This window comes from Globicephala melas, chromosome 2 (assembly GCF_963455315.2).
Source record: "Globicephala melas chromosome 2, mGloMel1.2, whole genome shotgun sequence".
Classification (NCBI taxonomy): Eukaryota; Metazoa; Chordata; class Mammalia; order Artiodactyla; family Delphinidae; genus Globicephala; species Globicephala melas.
In genome coordinates, this window is record NC_083315.2 from 147,094,219 (window position 1) to 147,111,749 (window position 17,531).

Consider the following 17,531-nt stretch of genomic DNA (forward strand, 5'->3'; position numbering starts at 1 on the left):
CTGTTCCAAAGAATCTGAAAACGAAAAAAATATATATATGTACTGAATCATTTTGCTGTACATCAGAAACTAACCCAACATTGTAAATCATTCCAACTACTTACCCTTGGTGGGAGCAAGTTTAAATACAACTGAGCCTTTAATATATCAGGCAACATTTGTTGATGTCCATTTACTCATAATTTTGCTAATGTTAAGCACATTAATAACTAGTAACTGCACTTCAGACCAGTTCTTTACGTAATTTGAAAGGGAAAGCAAGCACTGAATGTTCTCTGGTTTATAGGCTATGATAATTGACAAAACTTTTTAATTCACAGTTATTTCCAGGGTCGCTTAGAGATTTTAACTGAGAAGTTCACTTTCAGTTTTGTGTTTGCATGAGTTTTAGTGTTACAGTCACATGGTGCGGGTGACCCTTCTCATGGAGACACATGCTCTGCTCTCGTTTCTGCCCCATCGAGAGCATCTTCGTTTCCTGAGCTACGTTTCCCTCTCTCCTCCACGTATATGAACCTGAGCGGTAGCAGCACGCCCTCCACTGCACAGAGGGGCTCATTTCACCCATTCCTCCCGTCCCCAGGATAAGCAGAGATGAGCTGTTACTGTAGTTTAATATTTGTATTTTAAAAAATTGTCACCTTAGAAGGGGCTTGGGATGTTGGGCTGCTGTAAATCGAAAACTGTACAGGTTTCTGGTAATTGACTATATTGCTGAACTGAATGAATAAGCATTTTCAGAACTCTAATGGAAAACTGATGAATTCATAAGAGTGCTAACAAAAGATCAAGATGAAAAAAAAATTAATCACATGGGACTGAGTGAACTGATGAGGATGATTATAATTTCTGTGACTTTCTGTTTGAGTTAAAAAAAAAAACCAAAATGATCTTCCCAATGAACAAAGTTTACTACATCACTTCCCAGCTGAGTATCTCTCAGTGTCTTTTTGTCCTCACTGGAAGTATGATTCTTGTTGTGCTGGTAAACGTTTAACAATCAGCTCCTGGAAGGAGGCACAGGCCCTGACTTGCAGCACTTGTCAGTTATTGTGGGGTAGATATACTCCTACCTCAGCTGATTTCAGGTTACCAAAGTGATGTCACTGAAAGCAAACTGGGAAGAGATGTATACAGATACACTTCTGTATAGAGTTTCCACCATATAGATACCTCCACAACATAGAAAATAGCAAAAAAATGTAATCAACCAGTGATGAGTCTTGAGTACCATCTTTTTAAAATATTTATTTTATTTTATTTATTTATTAAGTTTACATAATTGAATTTTTTTAAGTTTTTTTGATGTGGACCATTTCTTTTTGTCTTTCTACATTTTTACACTTAAGATTATAACCCTATAAACTCATTTATCAACTATCTTCCTTTTCTATATTATTCTTGGCACTCAACTAAGACTGCCGAAGTCTATCGTACCTTGTATTTTTACGTTCTCAAATAAGAACTTAAGATTATAAGATGTGCGTTAAAAAAACAAAAACAAAGAAAACTGATGCCAAGAGTTGCTTAGCGTGTCCTTGGGAAGGAGGAGGAGCCAACACCAGTTAACCTGTGTTAACTCTGCTGGGTGACCCAGCACTCACTGTCATGTGCTCTGATTTCGTTCTCACACCACCCTGGATACATCCAAGTGCAGAAACCAGTGGGCCATTCCTGGGATACAGAACAGACGTGGGCCAGGGATGCAGGGAGTCCACATGGAGGGCAGTCAGGTCCCAGGTTCCAGTGCAGTTAAAAATAAGCTTTACTATCCCCTCAAACAAGCATCACCAAGCCTCCCTGGCCTGGCTGCAAAACCCACCTCTCTTGAAGTAGGTCCCTTCACCCCAGCCTGAATCTCTCGACTCTGCGAGGAAACACGAGGAGCTGCCCTGGGTCCCACTGTAGACAAGCAGCTCCTGCCAAAGCAGACACATTGCCTCAGTGCAGGACTGACTTTTCCAAGACTCACCCCACTAGAAATGGGACAGTGGGAGGTTATACAAAAGTGAATTAAGGTTGGAGGAAGTCAGTTCCCAGTTCGACTCAGCTTTAGAATGACCATTAACGGCCTGTTACACTAGAAACTGATTCCAGGTAACAAATGACTGACAAATATATTGTAACAGAAAATGGGTAAAACTTCGAGTGGTTCTCCTGTGGGCATGAGAAGCAGCTTATCCCTTGTCCCTTCCTGCAGGAGAGTTCTCGGCCTCGGACAGCTCCCTCAATGACATCCAGGAGACCCAAAGGCCGCCCATTCCCGACCCCGGCCTCATGCCCCTGCCCGACGCTGCTGCGGATTTGGATTGGTCCAACCTGGTGGACGCCGCCAAGGCATATGAGGGTGAGTCTACTGATGGTCCGGGCTGGGCCACACTGAGGTCCTGGGCAGTGTGAGTGCTCTGGACACACATCTTACCATCACAGCCAGAAACCAGTTGAGCTAACAGTTCTTGAGCACTTGGTAGGGGCCCCCACTGTCAGATTTAATCAGGTGGAACCCAGTGTTTCCTCTACATAGGAATTTGTCACACGGATGCCTCGCCTCCCTGTACCTGAGAAGAGCAGAGTGCAGGGGGATCCCAACTGTCACTTGAATGAAAACAGCACGTGTCCGGAAGAGTTTTTTATCACGTCGTGAAGACGTCACTGCTCAACGCACAGTTGGATCTGTTAGGATGCTTGTCCTGCTTGGCCCGGCCCCAGGCTCCTTCCTCTGCTCTTCTCACTCATCTCTCGGGTGTGTGGTAGCAGATGTGCTTTCTGCCTGCTTCGTTCCTACGTCAACCTACTTGCTGTGTGCTTGCGTTAAGCCAGTGGTTCTTCAGTGCAGGCCCTTAGACTAGTGCTGACCTGCTCTGCTGAAATAGAAAAAAACTAAAAGTATTGCTGTGTGTGTTGACATGAGGTTGTCAGAGGTCTTTTTTTGATAGGCTGACTCTGAGGTTGCCCTTCCCGATTTTTTGATGCTAAAATGGTCTTTGTAAAATGATGGTGCTAGCAGATGATTGGTTGTGAGGTTTGGTTTTATTGCCCTTACTTGGAAGGATTGAAAGTTGCTCTTCAGTCAAGCTCCAGTTTGGGGGAGCCAATTGCCTAGGCCATGGAATTCAGAAGTCAGACAACCACAGAGCAGTGAACAGTGAATCCCCATATTAGCTGATGGCAATTCCCCAGGACTAACTTGATTGTCAATTTCAATGTGTTGGTCACTCTCCTTCATATAAAATCACAGTTCTGTTTTTTGTTTTAATTTTTATTGGAGTACAGTTGATTTACAATGTTGTGTTAGTTTCAGGTGTACAGCAAAATGAATCAGTTCTACATATACATATACCCATTCTTTTTTTGATTCTTTTCCCATATAGGACATTACAGAGTATTGTGTTCCCTGTGCTATACACTAGGTCCTTATTAGTTATCTGTTTTATATATAGTAGTGTGTACATGTCAATCGCAATCTCCCAATTTATCCCTCCCCCCCTTACCCCCTGGTAACCATAACTTTGTTTTCTTTTTTTTTTCTTTAACATATTTATTGGGGTATAATTGCTTTACAATGGTGTGTTAGTTTCTGCTTTATAACAAAGTGAATCAGCTATACATATACATATGTTCCCATATCTCTTCCCTCTTGCGTCTCCCTCCTTCCCACCCTCCCTATCCCACCCCTCCAGGCGGTCACAAAGCACCGAGCTGATCTCCCTGTGCCATGCGGCTGCTTCCCACTAGCTATCTACCTTACGTTTGGTAGTGTATATATGTCCATGCCTCTCTCTTGCTTTGTCACAGCTCACCCTTCCCCCTCCCCATATCCTCATGTCCGTTCTCTAGTAGGTCTGTGTCTTTATTCCTGTCTTACCCCTAGGTTCTTCATGACATTTTTTTTTCTTAAATTCCATACATATGTGTTAGCATACGGTATTTGTCTTTCTCTTTCTGACTTACTTCACTCTGTATGACAGACTCTAGGTCTATCCACCTCATTACAAATAGCTCAATTTCATTTTATGGCAGAGTAATATTCCATTGTATATATGCGCCACATCTTCTTTATCCATTCATCCGATGATGGACACTTAGATTGTTTCCATCTCCGGGCTATTGTAAATAGAGCTGCAATGAACATTTTGGTACATGACTCTTTTTGAATTTTGGTTTTCTGAGGGTATATGCCCAGTAGTGGGATTGCTTGGTCATATGGTAGTTCTATTTGTAGTTTTTTAAGGAACCTCCATGCTGTTCTCCATAGTGGCTGTACCAATTCACATTCCTACCAGCAGTGCAGGAGTGTTCCCTTTTCTCCACACTCTCTCCAGCATTTATTGTTTCTAGATTTTTTGATGATGGCCATTCTGATTGGTGTGAGATGATATCTCATTGTAGTTTTGATTTGCATTTCTCTAATGATTAATGATGTTGAGCATTCCTTCATGTGTTTGTTGGCAGTCTGTATATCTTCTTTGGAGAAATGTCTATCTAGGTCTTCTGCCCATTTTTGGATTGGGTTGTTTGTTTTTTTGTTATTGAGCTGCATGAGCTGCTTGTAAATTTTGGAGATTAATCCTTTGTCAGTTACTTCATTTGCAAATATTTTCTCCCAACTGAGGGTTGTCTTTGGTCTTGTTTATGGTTTCCTTTGCTGTGCAAAAGCTCTGAGGTTTCATTAGGTCCCATTTCTTTATTTTTGTTTTTATTTCCATTTCTCTAGGAGGTCAGTCAAAAAGGATCTTGCTGTGATTTATGTCATAGAGTGTTCTGCCTATGTTTTCCTCTAAGAGTTTGATAGTTTCTGGCCTACATTTAGGTCTTTTATCCATTTTGAGCTTATTTTTGTGTATGGTGTTAGGGAGTGATCTAATCTCATACTTTTACATGTAGCTGTCCAGTTTTCCTAGCACCAATATTGAAGAGGCTGTCCTTTCTCCACTATACATTCCTGCCTCCTTTATCAAAGATAAGGTGACCATATGTGCGTGGGTTTATCTCTGGGCTTTCTATCCTGTTCCATTGATCTATGTTCTGTTTTTGTGCCAGTACCATAGTGTCCTGATTACTGTACCTTTGTAGTATACTCTGAAGTCAGGGATCCTGATTCCTCCAGTTCCGTTTTTCTTTCTCAAGATTGCTTTGGCCATTCAGGGTCTTTTGTGTTTCCATACAAATTGTGGAAGTCTTTGTTCTAGTTCTGAAAAGAATGCCAGTGGTAGTTTGATAGGGATTGTATTGAATCGGTAGATTGCTATGGGTAGTAGAGTCATTTTCACAATGTTGATTCTTCCAATCCAAGAACGTGGTATATCTCTCCGTCTATTTGTATCATCTTTAATTTCTTTCATCAGTGTCTTATAATTTTCTGCATACAGGTCTTTTGTCTCCTTAGGTAGGTTTATTCCTAGATATTTTATTCTTTCTGTTGCAATGGTAAATGGGAGTGTTTTCTTGATTTCACTTTCAGATTTTTCATCATTAGTGTATAGGAATGCAAGAGATTTCTGTGAATTAATTTTGTATCCTGCAACTTTACCAAATTCATTGATGAGCTCTAGTAGTTTTCTGGTAGCATCTTTAAGATTCTCTTTGTATAGTACCATGTCATCTGCAAACAGTGACAGCTTGACTTCTTCTTTTCTGATTTGGATTCCTTTTATTTCCTTTTCTTCTCTGATTGCTGTGGCTAAAACTTCCAAAACTATGTTGAATATGAGTGGGGAGAGTGGGCAACTTTGTCTTGTTCCTGATCTTAGTGGAAATGCTTTCAGTTTTTCACCATTGAGGATGATGTTGCCTGTGGGTTTGTCATATATGGCCTTTATTATGTTGAGGAAAGTTCCCTCTATGCCTACTTTCTGCAGGGTTTTTATCATAAATGGGTGTTGAATTTTGTCGAAAGCTTTCTCTGCATCTATTGAGATGATCATATGGTTTTTATCCTTCAGTTTGTTAATATGGTGTATCACGTTTATTGATTTGTCTATTTTGAAGAATCCTTGCATTCCTGGAATAAACCCCACTTGATCATGGTGTATGATCCTTTTAATGTGCTGTTGGATTCTGTTTGCTAGTATTTTGTTGAGGGTTTTTGCATCTATGTTCATCAGTGATATTGGCCTGTAGTTTTCTTTCTTTGTGACATCTTTGTCTGGTTTTGGTATCAAGGTGATGGTGGCCTTGTAGAATGAATTTGGGAGTGTTCCTCCCTCTGCTATATTTTGGAAGAGTTTGAGAAGGATAGGTGTTAGCTCTTCTCCTAATGTTTGGTAGAATTCACCTGTGAAGCCATCTGGTCCTGGGCTTTTGTTTGGTGGAAGATTTTTAATCACAGTTTCAATTTCAGTGCTTGTGATTGGTCTGTTCATATTTTCTATTTCTTCCTGATTCAGTCTTGGCAGGTTGTGCATTTCTAAGAATTTGTCCATTTCTTCCAGGTTGTCCATTTTATTGGCATAGAGTTGCTTGTAGTAATCTCTCACGATCTTTTGTATTTCTGCAGTGTCAGTTGTTACTTCTCCTTTTTCATTTCTAATTCTATTGATTTGAGTCTTCTCCCTTTTTTTCTTCATGCATCTGGCTAATGGTTGATCAATTTTGTTTATGTTCTCAGAGAACCAGCTTTTAGTTTTATTGATCTTTGCTATCATTTCCTTCATTTCTTTTTCATTTATTTCTATCTGATTTTTATGATTTCTTTCCTTCTGCTAACTTTGGGGTTTTTTTGTTCTTCTTTCTCTAATTGCTTTAGGTGCAGGGTTAGGTTGTTTATTTGAGATGTTTCCTGTTTCTTAAGGTGGGCTTGTATTGCTATTAACTTCCCTCTTACAACTGCTTTGGCTGCATCCCATAGGTTTTGGGTCGTCGTGTCTCCACTGTCATTTGTTTCTAGGTATTTTTTTATTTCCTCTTTGATTTCTTCAGTGATCACTTCATTATTAAGTAGTGTCTTGTTTAGCCTCCATGTGTTTGTATTTTTTACAGATCTTTTCCTGTAATTTATATCTAGTCTCATAGCTTTGTGGTTGGAAAAGATACTTGATACAATTTCAATTTTTTAAAATTTACCAAGACTTGATTTGTGACTTAAGATATGATCTATCCTGGAGAATGTTCCATGAGCACTTGAGAAAAATGTGTATTCTGTTGTTTTTGGATGGAATGTCCTATAAATATCAATTAAGTCCATCTTGTTTAATGTATCATTTAAAGCTTGTGTTTCCTTATTTATTTTCATTTTGGATGATCTGTCCATTGGTGAAAGTGGGGTGTTAAAGTCCCCTACTATGAATGTGTTACTGTCGATTTCCCCTTTTATGGCTGTTAGTATTTGCCTTATATATTGAGGTGCTCCTATGTTGGGTGCATAAATATTTACAATTGTTATATCTTCTTCTTGGATAGATCCCTTGATCATTACGTAGTGGCCTTCTTTGTCTCTTGTAATAGTCTTTATTTTAAAGTCTATTTTGTCTGATATGAGAATTGCTACTCCAGCTTTCTTTTGGTTTCCATTTGCTTGGAATATCTTTTTCCATCCCTTTACTTTCAGTCTGTATGTGTCTCTAGCTCTGAAGTGGGTCTCTTGTAGACAGCATATATATGGGTCTTATTTTTGTATCCATTCAGCCAATCTGTGTCTTTTGGTTGGAGCATTTAATCCATTTACATTTAAGGTAATTATCGATATGTATGTTCCTATTTCCATTTTCTAGATTGTTTGGGGTTCGTTATTGTAGGTCTCTTCCTTCTCTTGTGCTTCTTGCCTAGAGAAGTTCCTTTAGCATTTGTTGTAAAGCTGGTTTGGTGGTGCTGAACTCTCTCAACTTTTGCTTGTCTGTAAAGGTTTTAATTTCTCCATCAAATCTGAATGAGATCCTTGCTGGGTAGCGTAATCTTGGTTGCAGGTTTTTCTCCTTCATCACTTTCAATATGTCCTGCCACTCCCTTCTGGCTTGCATAGTTTCTGCTGAAAGATCAGCTGTTAACCTTATGGGGATTCCCTTGTGTGTTTTTTGTTGTTTTCCCCTTGCTGCTTTTAATATGTTTTCTTTGTATTTAATTTTTGACAGTTTGATTAATATGTGTCTTGGCGTATTTCTCCTTGGATTTATCCTGTATGGGACTCTCTGTGCTTCCTGGACTTGATTAACTATTTCCTTTCCCATTTTGATTTGATTAACTATTTCCTGGACTTGATTAACTATTTCCTTTCCCATTTTAGGGAAGTTTTCAACTATAATCTCTTCAAATATTTTCTCAGTTCCTTTCTTTTTCTCTTCTTCTTCTGGAACCCCTATTATTCGAATGTTGGTGCGTTTAATGTTGTCCCAGAGGTCTCTGAGACTGTCCTCAGTTCTTTTCATTCTCTTTTCTTTATTCTGCTCTGCAGTGGTTATTTCCACTATTTTATCTTCCAGGTCACTTATCCGTTCTTCTGTCTCAGTTATTCTGCTATTGATCCCATCTAGAGTATTTTTCATTTCATTTATTGTGTTGTTCATCATTGCTTGTTTCATCTTTAGTTCTTCTAGGTCCTTGTTAAATGTTTCTTGCATTTTGTCTATTCTATTTCCAAGATTTTGGATCATCTTTACTATCATTATTCTGAATTCTTTTTCAGGTAGACTGCCTATTACCTCCTCATTTGTTAGGTCTGGTGGGTTTTTATCTTGCTCCTTCATCTGCGGTGTGTTTTTCTGTCTTATTTTGCTTATCTTACTGTGTTTGGGGTCTCCTTTTTGCAGGCTGCAGGTTCGTAGTTCCCGTTGTTTTTGGTGTCTGTCCCCAGTGGCTAAGGTTGGTTCAGGGGGTTGTGTAGGCTTCCTGGTGGAGGGGACTAGTGCTTGTGTTCTGGTGAGTGAGGCTGGATCTTGTCTTTCTGGTGGGCAGGTCCATGTCTGGTGGTGTGTTTTGGGGTGTCTGTGGACTTATTATGATTTTAGTTAGCCTCTCTGCTAATGGCTGGGGTTGTGTTCCTGTCTTGCTAGTTGTTTGGCATAGGGTGTCCAGCACTGTCGCTTGCTGGTCGTTGAGTGAAGTTGGGTGCTGGCATTGAGATGGAGATCTCTGGGAGATATTTGCTGTTTGATATCATGTGGAGCTGGGAGGTCTCTTGTGGACCAGTGTCCTGAAGTTGGCTCTCCCACCTCAGAGCCACAGCACTGACTCCTGGCTGCAGCGCCAAGAGCCTTTCCTCCACACGGCTCAGAATAAAAGGGAGAAAAAGTAGAGAGAATTAGTAGAAGTAGGAAGAAAGAAAGGAAGGAAGGAGGGAGGGACGGTGGGAGGAAGGAAGAAAGGAGGGAAGGAAGGAAAAAAGAAAGAAAGAAGGAAGATAAAGTAAAATAAAATAGAGTAAAATATAATAAAGTTATTAAATTAAAAAAATATTAAAAAATATTTTTAAGAAAAGGACGAATAGAACCTTAGGACAAATGGTCGAAGCAAAGCTATACAGACAAAATCTCACACAGAAGCATACACATACACACAAAAAGAGGAAAAGGGGAAAAAATCATAAATCTTGCTCTCAAAGTCCACCTCCTCAATTTGGGATGATTCGTTGTCTATTCATGTATTCCACAGATGCAGGGTACATCAAGTTGATTGTGGAGGTTTAATCCGCTGCTTCTGAGGCTGCTGGGAGAGATTTCCCTTTCTCTTCTTTGCTCTCACAGCTCCCGGGGGCTCAGCTTTGAATTTGGCCCCACCTCTGCGTGTAGGTCGCTGGAGGGCGTCTGTTTTTCGCTCAGACAGGATGGGGTTAAAGGAGCCGCTGATTCGGGGGCTCTGGCTCACTCAGGCCAGGGGGGAGGGAGGAGCACGGAGTGCGGGGCGGGCCTGCGGCGGCAGAGGCTGGCATGACGTTGCACCAGCCTGAGGTTCGCCGTGTGTTCTCCCAGGGAAGTTGTCTCTGGATCCCGGGAACCCGGCAGTGGCGGGCTGCACAGGCTCCTGGGAAGGGGGGTGTGGATAGTGACCCGTGCTCGCACACAAGCTTCCTGGTGGCGGCAGCAGCGGCCTTAGCGTCTCATGCCCGGCTCTGGGGTCCGCGCTGATAGCCGCGGCTCGCGCCCGTCTCTGGAGCTCCTTTAAGCAGCGCTCTTAATCCCCTCTCCTCGCGCACCAGGAAACAAAGAGGGAAGAAAGTCTCTTGCCTCTTCGGCAGCTCCAGACCTTTTCCCGGACTCCCTCCCGGCTAGCCGTGGTGCACTATCCCCTTCAGGCTGTGTTCACGCCGCCAACCCCAGTCCTCTCCCTGCGCTCCGACCAAAGCCCGAGCCTCAGCTCGCAGCCCCACCCGCCCCGGTGGGTGAGCAGACAAGCCTCTCGGGCTGGTGAGTGCTGGTCGGCACCGATCCTCTGTGCGGGAGTTTCTGCGCTTTGCCCTCCTCACCCGTTGCTGCGCTCTCCTCCGCGGCTCCAAAGCTCCCCCTCCCGCCGCAACCCGCAGTCTCCGCCCGCAAAGGGGCTTCTAGTATGTGGAAACCTTTCCTCCTTCACAGCTCCCTCCCACTGGTGCAGGTCCCGTCCCTATTCTTTTGTCTCTGTTTTTTCTTTTTTTCTTTTACCCTACCCAGGTACGTGGGGAGTTTCTTGCCTTTTGGGAGGTCTGAGGTCTTCTGCCACCATTCAGTAGGTGTTCTGTAGTTGTTCCACATGGAGATGTATTTCTGGTGTATCTGTGGGGAGGAAGGTGGTCTCCGCGTCTTACTCTTCCACCATCTTCCCCTCGTTCTCCCTCCATAAGTTTGTTTTCTACATCTGTAACTCTACTTCTGTTTTGTAAATAAGTTTATTAGTACCCTTTTTTTAGATTCCACATATAAGTGATATCACATGATATTTGTCTTTCTCTGACTTACTTCACTCAGTATGACAATATCTAGGTCCATCCATGTTGCCGCAAAGAAGTTTTGGTTTTTCAGTGGGAGATTTTTTTTTTTAATTTGATTTTGTTTCTTGGCTCAAGCCTGAAGTCTGTGTATTTTGAAACAGAGGTGGTGTGGGCCTAGGCTAAAGCCCACCAAGGTGGCCAGGAGTCTTAGGGAAAACATACTTGAGGAAGCCTCAGGAAGCTTAGCACTAGCTCTTTAATGCGCTTTATGTTGTCACTGAGTGGAAAGCATCGGTCTGGAAATTTGGCATGAGGCCTGTTTCCAGGGAAACAATAGAATGGTACTTTTATGAGCAAGGGAAAAGCTGGAATAGAAGCTGAGTCACAACAACTGTTTTTAAAAGAGAAATTACAATGTTACTATCCTCTTCCAGCTAAAACAGTAAAATAATTTTCCTACAAGGGTTGGGAGATAAGGTTTCCGATGCATTCCTGCCCCTTGATTAGATCTGACTGTGCGTGTAGGCCATTTCTTTTAGAAATGGAGGGCCCCCATAGAGAGGGCCCAGGATCCAGTTCCAAAATACTGAATGGTTTCTTCTCTCCGTTTCAGTCCAGAGAGCCTCGTTCTTTGCTGCTAGTGATGAAAACCATCGCCCTCTGAGTGCTGCATCCAACAATGACCAGCTTGAAGAGCAGGCTCTGGCCCAGATGAAGTCTTACAGCAGGTTAGTCATCCAGTGGCGAGGGTACCACTCCACACCACACATCACCTCCATTAGTGACAGACCGCAGGTGTGGGGAAGAGGCGATGGAGGCCACACGTATCAGCTGAATGAAGGTCATCACTCCGGTGCCAGACACGTCACTTTTTGTTCGAATGCTTTGTAACCAAATACTCTAAACACCATGAAAATGTTCTTCATGGCTTAAAAGTCATCGTTATGAATATTCGTTATTATTTAATGCCGTCGTACATTTCTATCCTCAGGGTTTATTAGGTAAGGTAAGGAAAAGCATGTGTGCTGAACATCCTCGGACTCCTATGCGTTTAGTCCTTGAGTCTGGGTTTTGAGTCTGCCCGTTTTGAAGCTGTCAGTTGGTCATGCTTGTAAACGTGCCTGCATCTTAGCAGCCCCCAGCGTTCTGCTTCAGACCTACATTAGAACTGGGTCACCGGGATAGGTAAGATTTATGTAAACTAAGACGTTAAAAGCAGTAGCTGAGTGAAGGGCATGGACTCTGACTTCTACTTAGCTAGGTAGAGGCTGACTCTTCCATTTCCCCCTCAGTGTCAAATGGTGAGGTTGTTGGATAAATGTGTGACGTTCCTATATATTAAAGCATCCCAGCAGTCAGCCGTGGACACATAGTGAGCCCTCCCTAATGGAGAATAATTTCATCAACTTGAAATCTCTTAAAACCTTTTGATGATGGATAAGAATCCACGTATCTAGAAAACTTGGTCAGAAACAGCCAGTAACGGGAAGAGTGAGGTTGGCATAGGTTTGCACAGATATACCGGCGACTTGTGCTTGAACACTTCTGAAGCAAGTCTGTAAGGAAACCCTCTTCAAGAGGAAGTAGAAGAGCAATGGGTTGTTTGTTGTGAGTGTAACAACAGATGCTGCATTTATCCTACTGTTGGGACAGTTGGGGAAGGAAAGAGGCAGTGAGTTTGGCTGTTGAGAACTTTTTTAAAAATTGCAGAGTCGAGGGGAGAGCCCCAAATGTCCCTTTTTAGGATGAAGAGAAGTCTGAGTGAGCAAAGACAGTTCTCCTGAGAAAGGATTATTAAGCGGCTCCTAAATCTTTGTAGAACCTGTAGAAGCTTAAGATGAGGATGATGATTGGGTCTTTGTTCGGTGTGGATGAGCAAATGCAAATGCGGTTAAATATGTTCTTAAAGATTATCGGTGCACTCACAGTCACAGAATTCATTTTGCAGACCTTCAGAAGTCAAGATACGCCACAGAGAATTACTAACAGCCTGCAGTGGCTGCGTCAGCCCTGCCAGGAGCGGGGACTGTGGACTCAACGGCTTGTGAAGGACAGCCCTGCCCCCATCCCCAGCCTCAGTGTTTTCTGTTCAACACCACTCTTATTCTGTCACATCCTTGGCCTTCAACCCATCCAAACCTGACCTACTTGTGAGGTGCGGTGGATTGCAGCTGACCACTTCCCTTTTAAAATCCATTCACTGTCAGCTTTTAATTGGTCGTCCTGTCTTTCTTAGAAGTGAGGAGGTCATTATCATTCCATTTTATTTACAGCCTTGGGACACTCCATGCCACTGTGGGCTTGCTGTGGACCTAGAATTAGCAGAAGACGTTGACACAGCTTATTTTAGGTCAGGAATTCCAACTTGAACTTTGATTTTTAAAGTAAAGAATACCTTTTATTTCATGACGCCAAGAGTTCAGAGTCACCGCCTCTTCCCCTTGACCTCTGGAAAGAGGCAGCTGCCAGTTGGTTCCATGGAAGCCTTCAGATTTTTGGTTGTGTGAGGCTGAGGTTGTGTTTCTGGCTAGAACTCACCTGGAAACTTTTTGGAGCTTGAATTCAAGTCGAGGAGAGTCTGGGAGGGAGAGTTGACAGGTCTTCAGCCCCCGCCAAGCTGTGTCATCTGTCCAGCTGGTTACATGGCCTTCTCGTCCTCTAACTCCCCTTCCTTCTGATGCTCCACTGGCATGGCATTTTTAGCACTTAAATGAAATGGGAGAAAATAAGAAAATTGTGGGCCGTAGAGTTTGCTGATCATAATAGCGAAGAGCTTAAGACATTAAGGTTGGACTGAGAAGCTTCTGAAAGAGGTAGCCTTATTTTTTTAATATTTGAAGATATTTAAACTAGTCTAAGTTAAGACGTGGGCCCGATGACTTAGTCGCCACCGGGTGAGTGGCCCCAGGCTTTACTTACTTGGGTTGCCCCAACGTAGAGCCTGCCCCAACCCTCCCCCAGCCAACATGCACACACAGAGGAGTAACTCTCCTCTTCTTAGAGCCTCTAAAGAGATACTCATTTCACTGTTTGACAGTTGTGTCTGCCAGAAAGTTGTTCTTGTGCTGCCAAAGAGACCATTTTCACCTATTGTCCTATATTGTCACAAAGATGCAGCATCTTAAACAAAGGAAGCCATTGATTGGCTGTAGTTCACACTTGCATTACCTTTTGTTAAGACTGCCATTTTCTTTTTTAAAATGAGAATGCACGGTTGTGTCACCATACTGAGTAATTTGACATTGAAAACCATTTTGTAAATTCAGACGCCTCCTTAAAAAAAAAAAATGCCAAACAAAGCCGGCCATGGAGGGTCCTGCCAGCAAGGTCTTTTGTTTCTTGTTCCCAGCAGTAAAAATTCCTCTCCCACTCTGGCTTCTAAAGTGGACCAGCTGGAAGGTATGCTGAAGTTGCTTCGAGAAGATCTGAAGAAGGTAAACCATATTCTCCAAGCAGGTCACCCAGTCCATGCAAGCTGCCCTTGAACCGTGAGAGCCCTTTGTCAGCAGTGTTTGTTTGTTAGTGGAATAAGATGTGGTTGTTTTCCCTACTTTCTCCGTACACATGTTTAGGGAGCTGCTTAGAGCTTGGTTCCCACTGACACACATAGTGCAAGAATGCTTTCATTGTCACACGCACAGAAAAAGCGTTCCCTTTTTTGTGAACGCCTTTAGACCTCAGCCAGCCCTCTCCCAGCCTCCGCACCCCTGGTCCATAGCCCAGACCCACGTGTCCTCACTGCTATTCAGGCTCTTGCACCAAAAGAATTAGATGCTGTTTGTTTCTTGAGTGGCTTTATATTAACACAGGAGCCCCCAGAACAATCGTCTAAAATGTAAGACAGCCCTTATTCCTTACAAATTAACAAAGACATTAAACTACTCAGTCATGTATTTACATTCCAAAATCAGCCTGTAGCGGATGCCTCTGGGAGTCCCGTTCCCTGGGTGAGAGCATCTTAAGGCCCAGCACCAGGCCACATAGACAGCTCTTCAGTGGAATGAAGGAGGGAAGTGGGTGAAGGGCGCACGCAGATCCACAGCCACTCCTCACGGCTGGGCAGGGGGAGGCCACCCTCTTAGTTCTTTCCTGCTCTGCTCGCCCTCCCAGGAAAAAGAAGACAAAGCTCACCTTCAGGCGGAGGTTCAGCACTTGCGAGAGGACAACCTGAGGCTGCAGGAGGAATCCCAGAACGCCTCCGACAAGCTGAAGAAGTTCACAGAGTGGGTCTTCAACACCATCGACATGAGCTAGGCTGGGAGGGGGGGGCCGCAGGGGCGCGCGCCCCTTAGTGCCGCCAGGAAGGCATCCTCCGAGCTCCCGCCCCAGCTCCCAACTTTGCCCCCTTTAGGGGAGCGCACAACACAACAATTGCAGATCAACAATCATTATCTGCCTTTTGTAGAAAAGAAAAAGAAAAAGGTAAATAAAAATTTTAAAAAGTAAAATAAAAGTTTAACTGCTAAAATGTGAATGTCTTTATTTTTTTGCACAATATCTTTATCTGTTGTTATGTATTTAAGAAGAAACTGGGGCTAGGACCAGGGTTCCCCCCACTGGCCCATCTGCCTCTATTTCCATCAGCTCTTTCTTATCTATTTCAGGTAACCCAAGCTTTCCCTCAGTATCCTGACAAATGTCATTATTCCTAGGAAGAAAATAAAGTTTTTAAAAACTGTTTATTTGGGGAGGGGGATTTTCTTACCTTCGTTCCTAAAATGCCTGCGGAGGGAGGTGCTTTGAGAAAATGCCTACCTCCCTCGAATGGCTTGTGCATGAGCTAGTGATGTCTGTCCCTATCTCACAGAGATGAGCAGGAACGGGGTTACTTGTCAATAACAAATCAGTGAACCAGAGAGAGGCAGAGACGGAGGCTGTGGGCCACACCCCTTTCCCATCCTGCATTATGACATCACTACTTCTTCCTTTCCCTGGGAAAATGGTCCCAGGTTCTGTGTGCTCCTCTGAGCTGGAGCCCTTTTTGTTTGGCTTAAGTCAGTCCCTCTAAAGTGGGATCAGCCTTTCTGTAGCCTCCTGGCTCCAAACAGTAATTGGTTTCAGAATTCCTCCAAACTAAAAATCATATGATTTATATGCATTTTGGTCAAAAGTAGAGTTTTTGTTTGAGATTTTTAAAGATAACAATGTGGCAAAATTGTATTTTTAGCTTGCTCAAAATGATCTGATTAATAAATTAGTAAATCCTTCTCTCCAAAGCAAGACTTCACCAGTATTTGTAACTAGGAAAAGTGAATGTTAAATTGTGAACTTTAATACTTACTTGTTAGGAGCAATGACTGTGATCATGGAATGGCCTTTTGAGACCTGCATGTCCCAGTGTACAACTTTAGCCCAGCATTTTCTGCATCCTTGTGTGCCATCCAAAGGATTCTGCTGCAGAAATGATTGATGTGCTATTTTTCCTGTCTAGTGATGCAGCTGCTTTGGGCCCCTGGCCATTGTTCCAAGGCTCTCAGTCCTGCACAGAACAGAGAAACTGGGTCACTAGTGCTGAGAGGCCCCAGGGGAGCTCCTGGTGGCCTTGTTTCTTGCCTTCACAATTGTCACTAAATTACCACCTGTGCCCCTTCAGTGGTAACTCTGGTCTAAGGGAACGTTCAGCTATCCAGTGGCACCTGCTCAGAAGTTCCCTGCCCCAAGTAATCTCAGCCCATTCCTCTCTCCATCCCTGAAAGAAACGGGATGGATTTTCCTCTCTTCTCCCCCGCACCCCCATCACTAGACTTTTATGCTACAGTTTCGTTCACGATTGTGATTTCTCCATGGGATTTTTTTTTTTTTTTTCTGGTGACATTTCTGTCATGGAAATAGGAAGATTTCGGAGTGCTCTGTAAAGATCTCAATTGTCTGTCTCTTTCTCTCTTTGACTTGTATGAAGGAGATTGTACATTGCCTGATATCTCTTTGTAAATGAGAAATACTGCTAACATCCAAGCATTCTGAAGTCTTGCTTATCCTTCTGAGTTTAGTTTTTATTTTGTTTTACATTTTGTTTGGGGATTTGGGGCAAGCTATTTATTAGAGTTTTGCAACAGAGTTCTTGTTTGAAGCCTTTAAAGACTACTTGTAAAATTCAAATAAAATTCATTTTAAACACTCTTTTAAAACACTTTGGTATTATTGCTTGAGGTTTTCTTATTTATTTATTTTTTTCTTTTCCTTTCTTCTCTTTTCTTAACATCTTTACTGGAGCACAACCGCTCCACAGTGGTCTCTTAGCCTCCGCTACACAACAAAGCGAATCAGCTATACACACACATACACCCCCATATCTCCTCCCTCCCGTGCCCCGCACCCCCCACCCTTCCCATCCCACCCCTCTGGGTGGTCACAGAGCACCGAGCTGATCTCCCTGTGCTATGTGGCTGCTTCCCAGTAGCTAGCTATTTTACATTTTGTAGTGTATCTATGTCCATTGCCACTCTCACTTCATCCCAGTTTACCCTTCCCCCTCCCCATGTCCTCAAGTCCATTCTCTTTCTTATTTGAAAGACCACCCAGTAACTCATTGACCCTCCTTGTATCCTTATTTTTCCATCAGACTCCATTAACACCCAAGATGATCCTTGAAACTCTGTCCCTTTTAGAATTTTAATAAGCTTTTATACTGTCTGTTCACGTCCATAGAGAATTCCTAATTTGCCCTCTCTGCTTACGATTTAATATTTGCAGAGCA

General features: G+C 42.9%; 1 protein-coding gene across 31 annotated transcripts in view; it reads left to right on the top strand.

The window, feature by feature from the left end:
- Positions 1-16,954, top strand: part of SIPA1L1 (signal induced proliferation associated 1 like 1) — a 501,244-nt gene extending 484,290 nt beyond the window's left edge. For 29 of the 31 annotated variants that reach the window (XM_030831557.2, XM_060294975.1, XM_060294973.1 and 26 more), the window contains 4 exons: positions 2,201-2,347; positions 11,448-11,562; positions 14,184-14,268; positions 14,945-16,954. In XM_030831557.2, the coding sequence (XP_030687417.1) occupies positions 2,201-2,347; positions 11,448-11,562; positions 14,184-14,268; positions 14,945-15,088 (491 nt within the window). In that variant the 3' untranslated portion in view covers positions 15,089-16,954. The remainder of the gene's footprint in view (positions 1-2,200; positions 2,348-11,447; positions 11,563-14,183; positions 14,269-14,944) is intronic. The other 2 variants (XM_060294987.1, XM_060294989.1) reach the window with 1 other exon arrangement.
- The last annotated feature ends 577 nt before the right edge of the window (positions 16,955-17,531 follow it).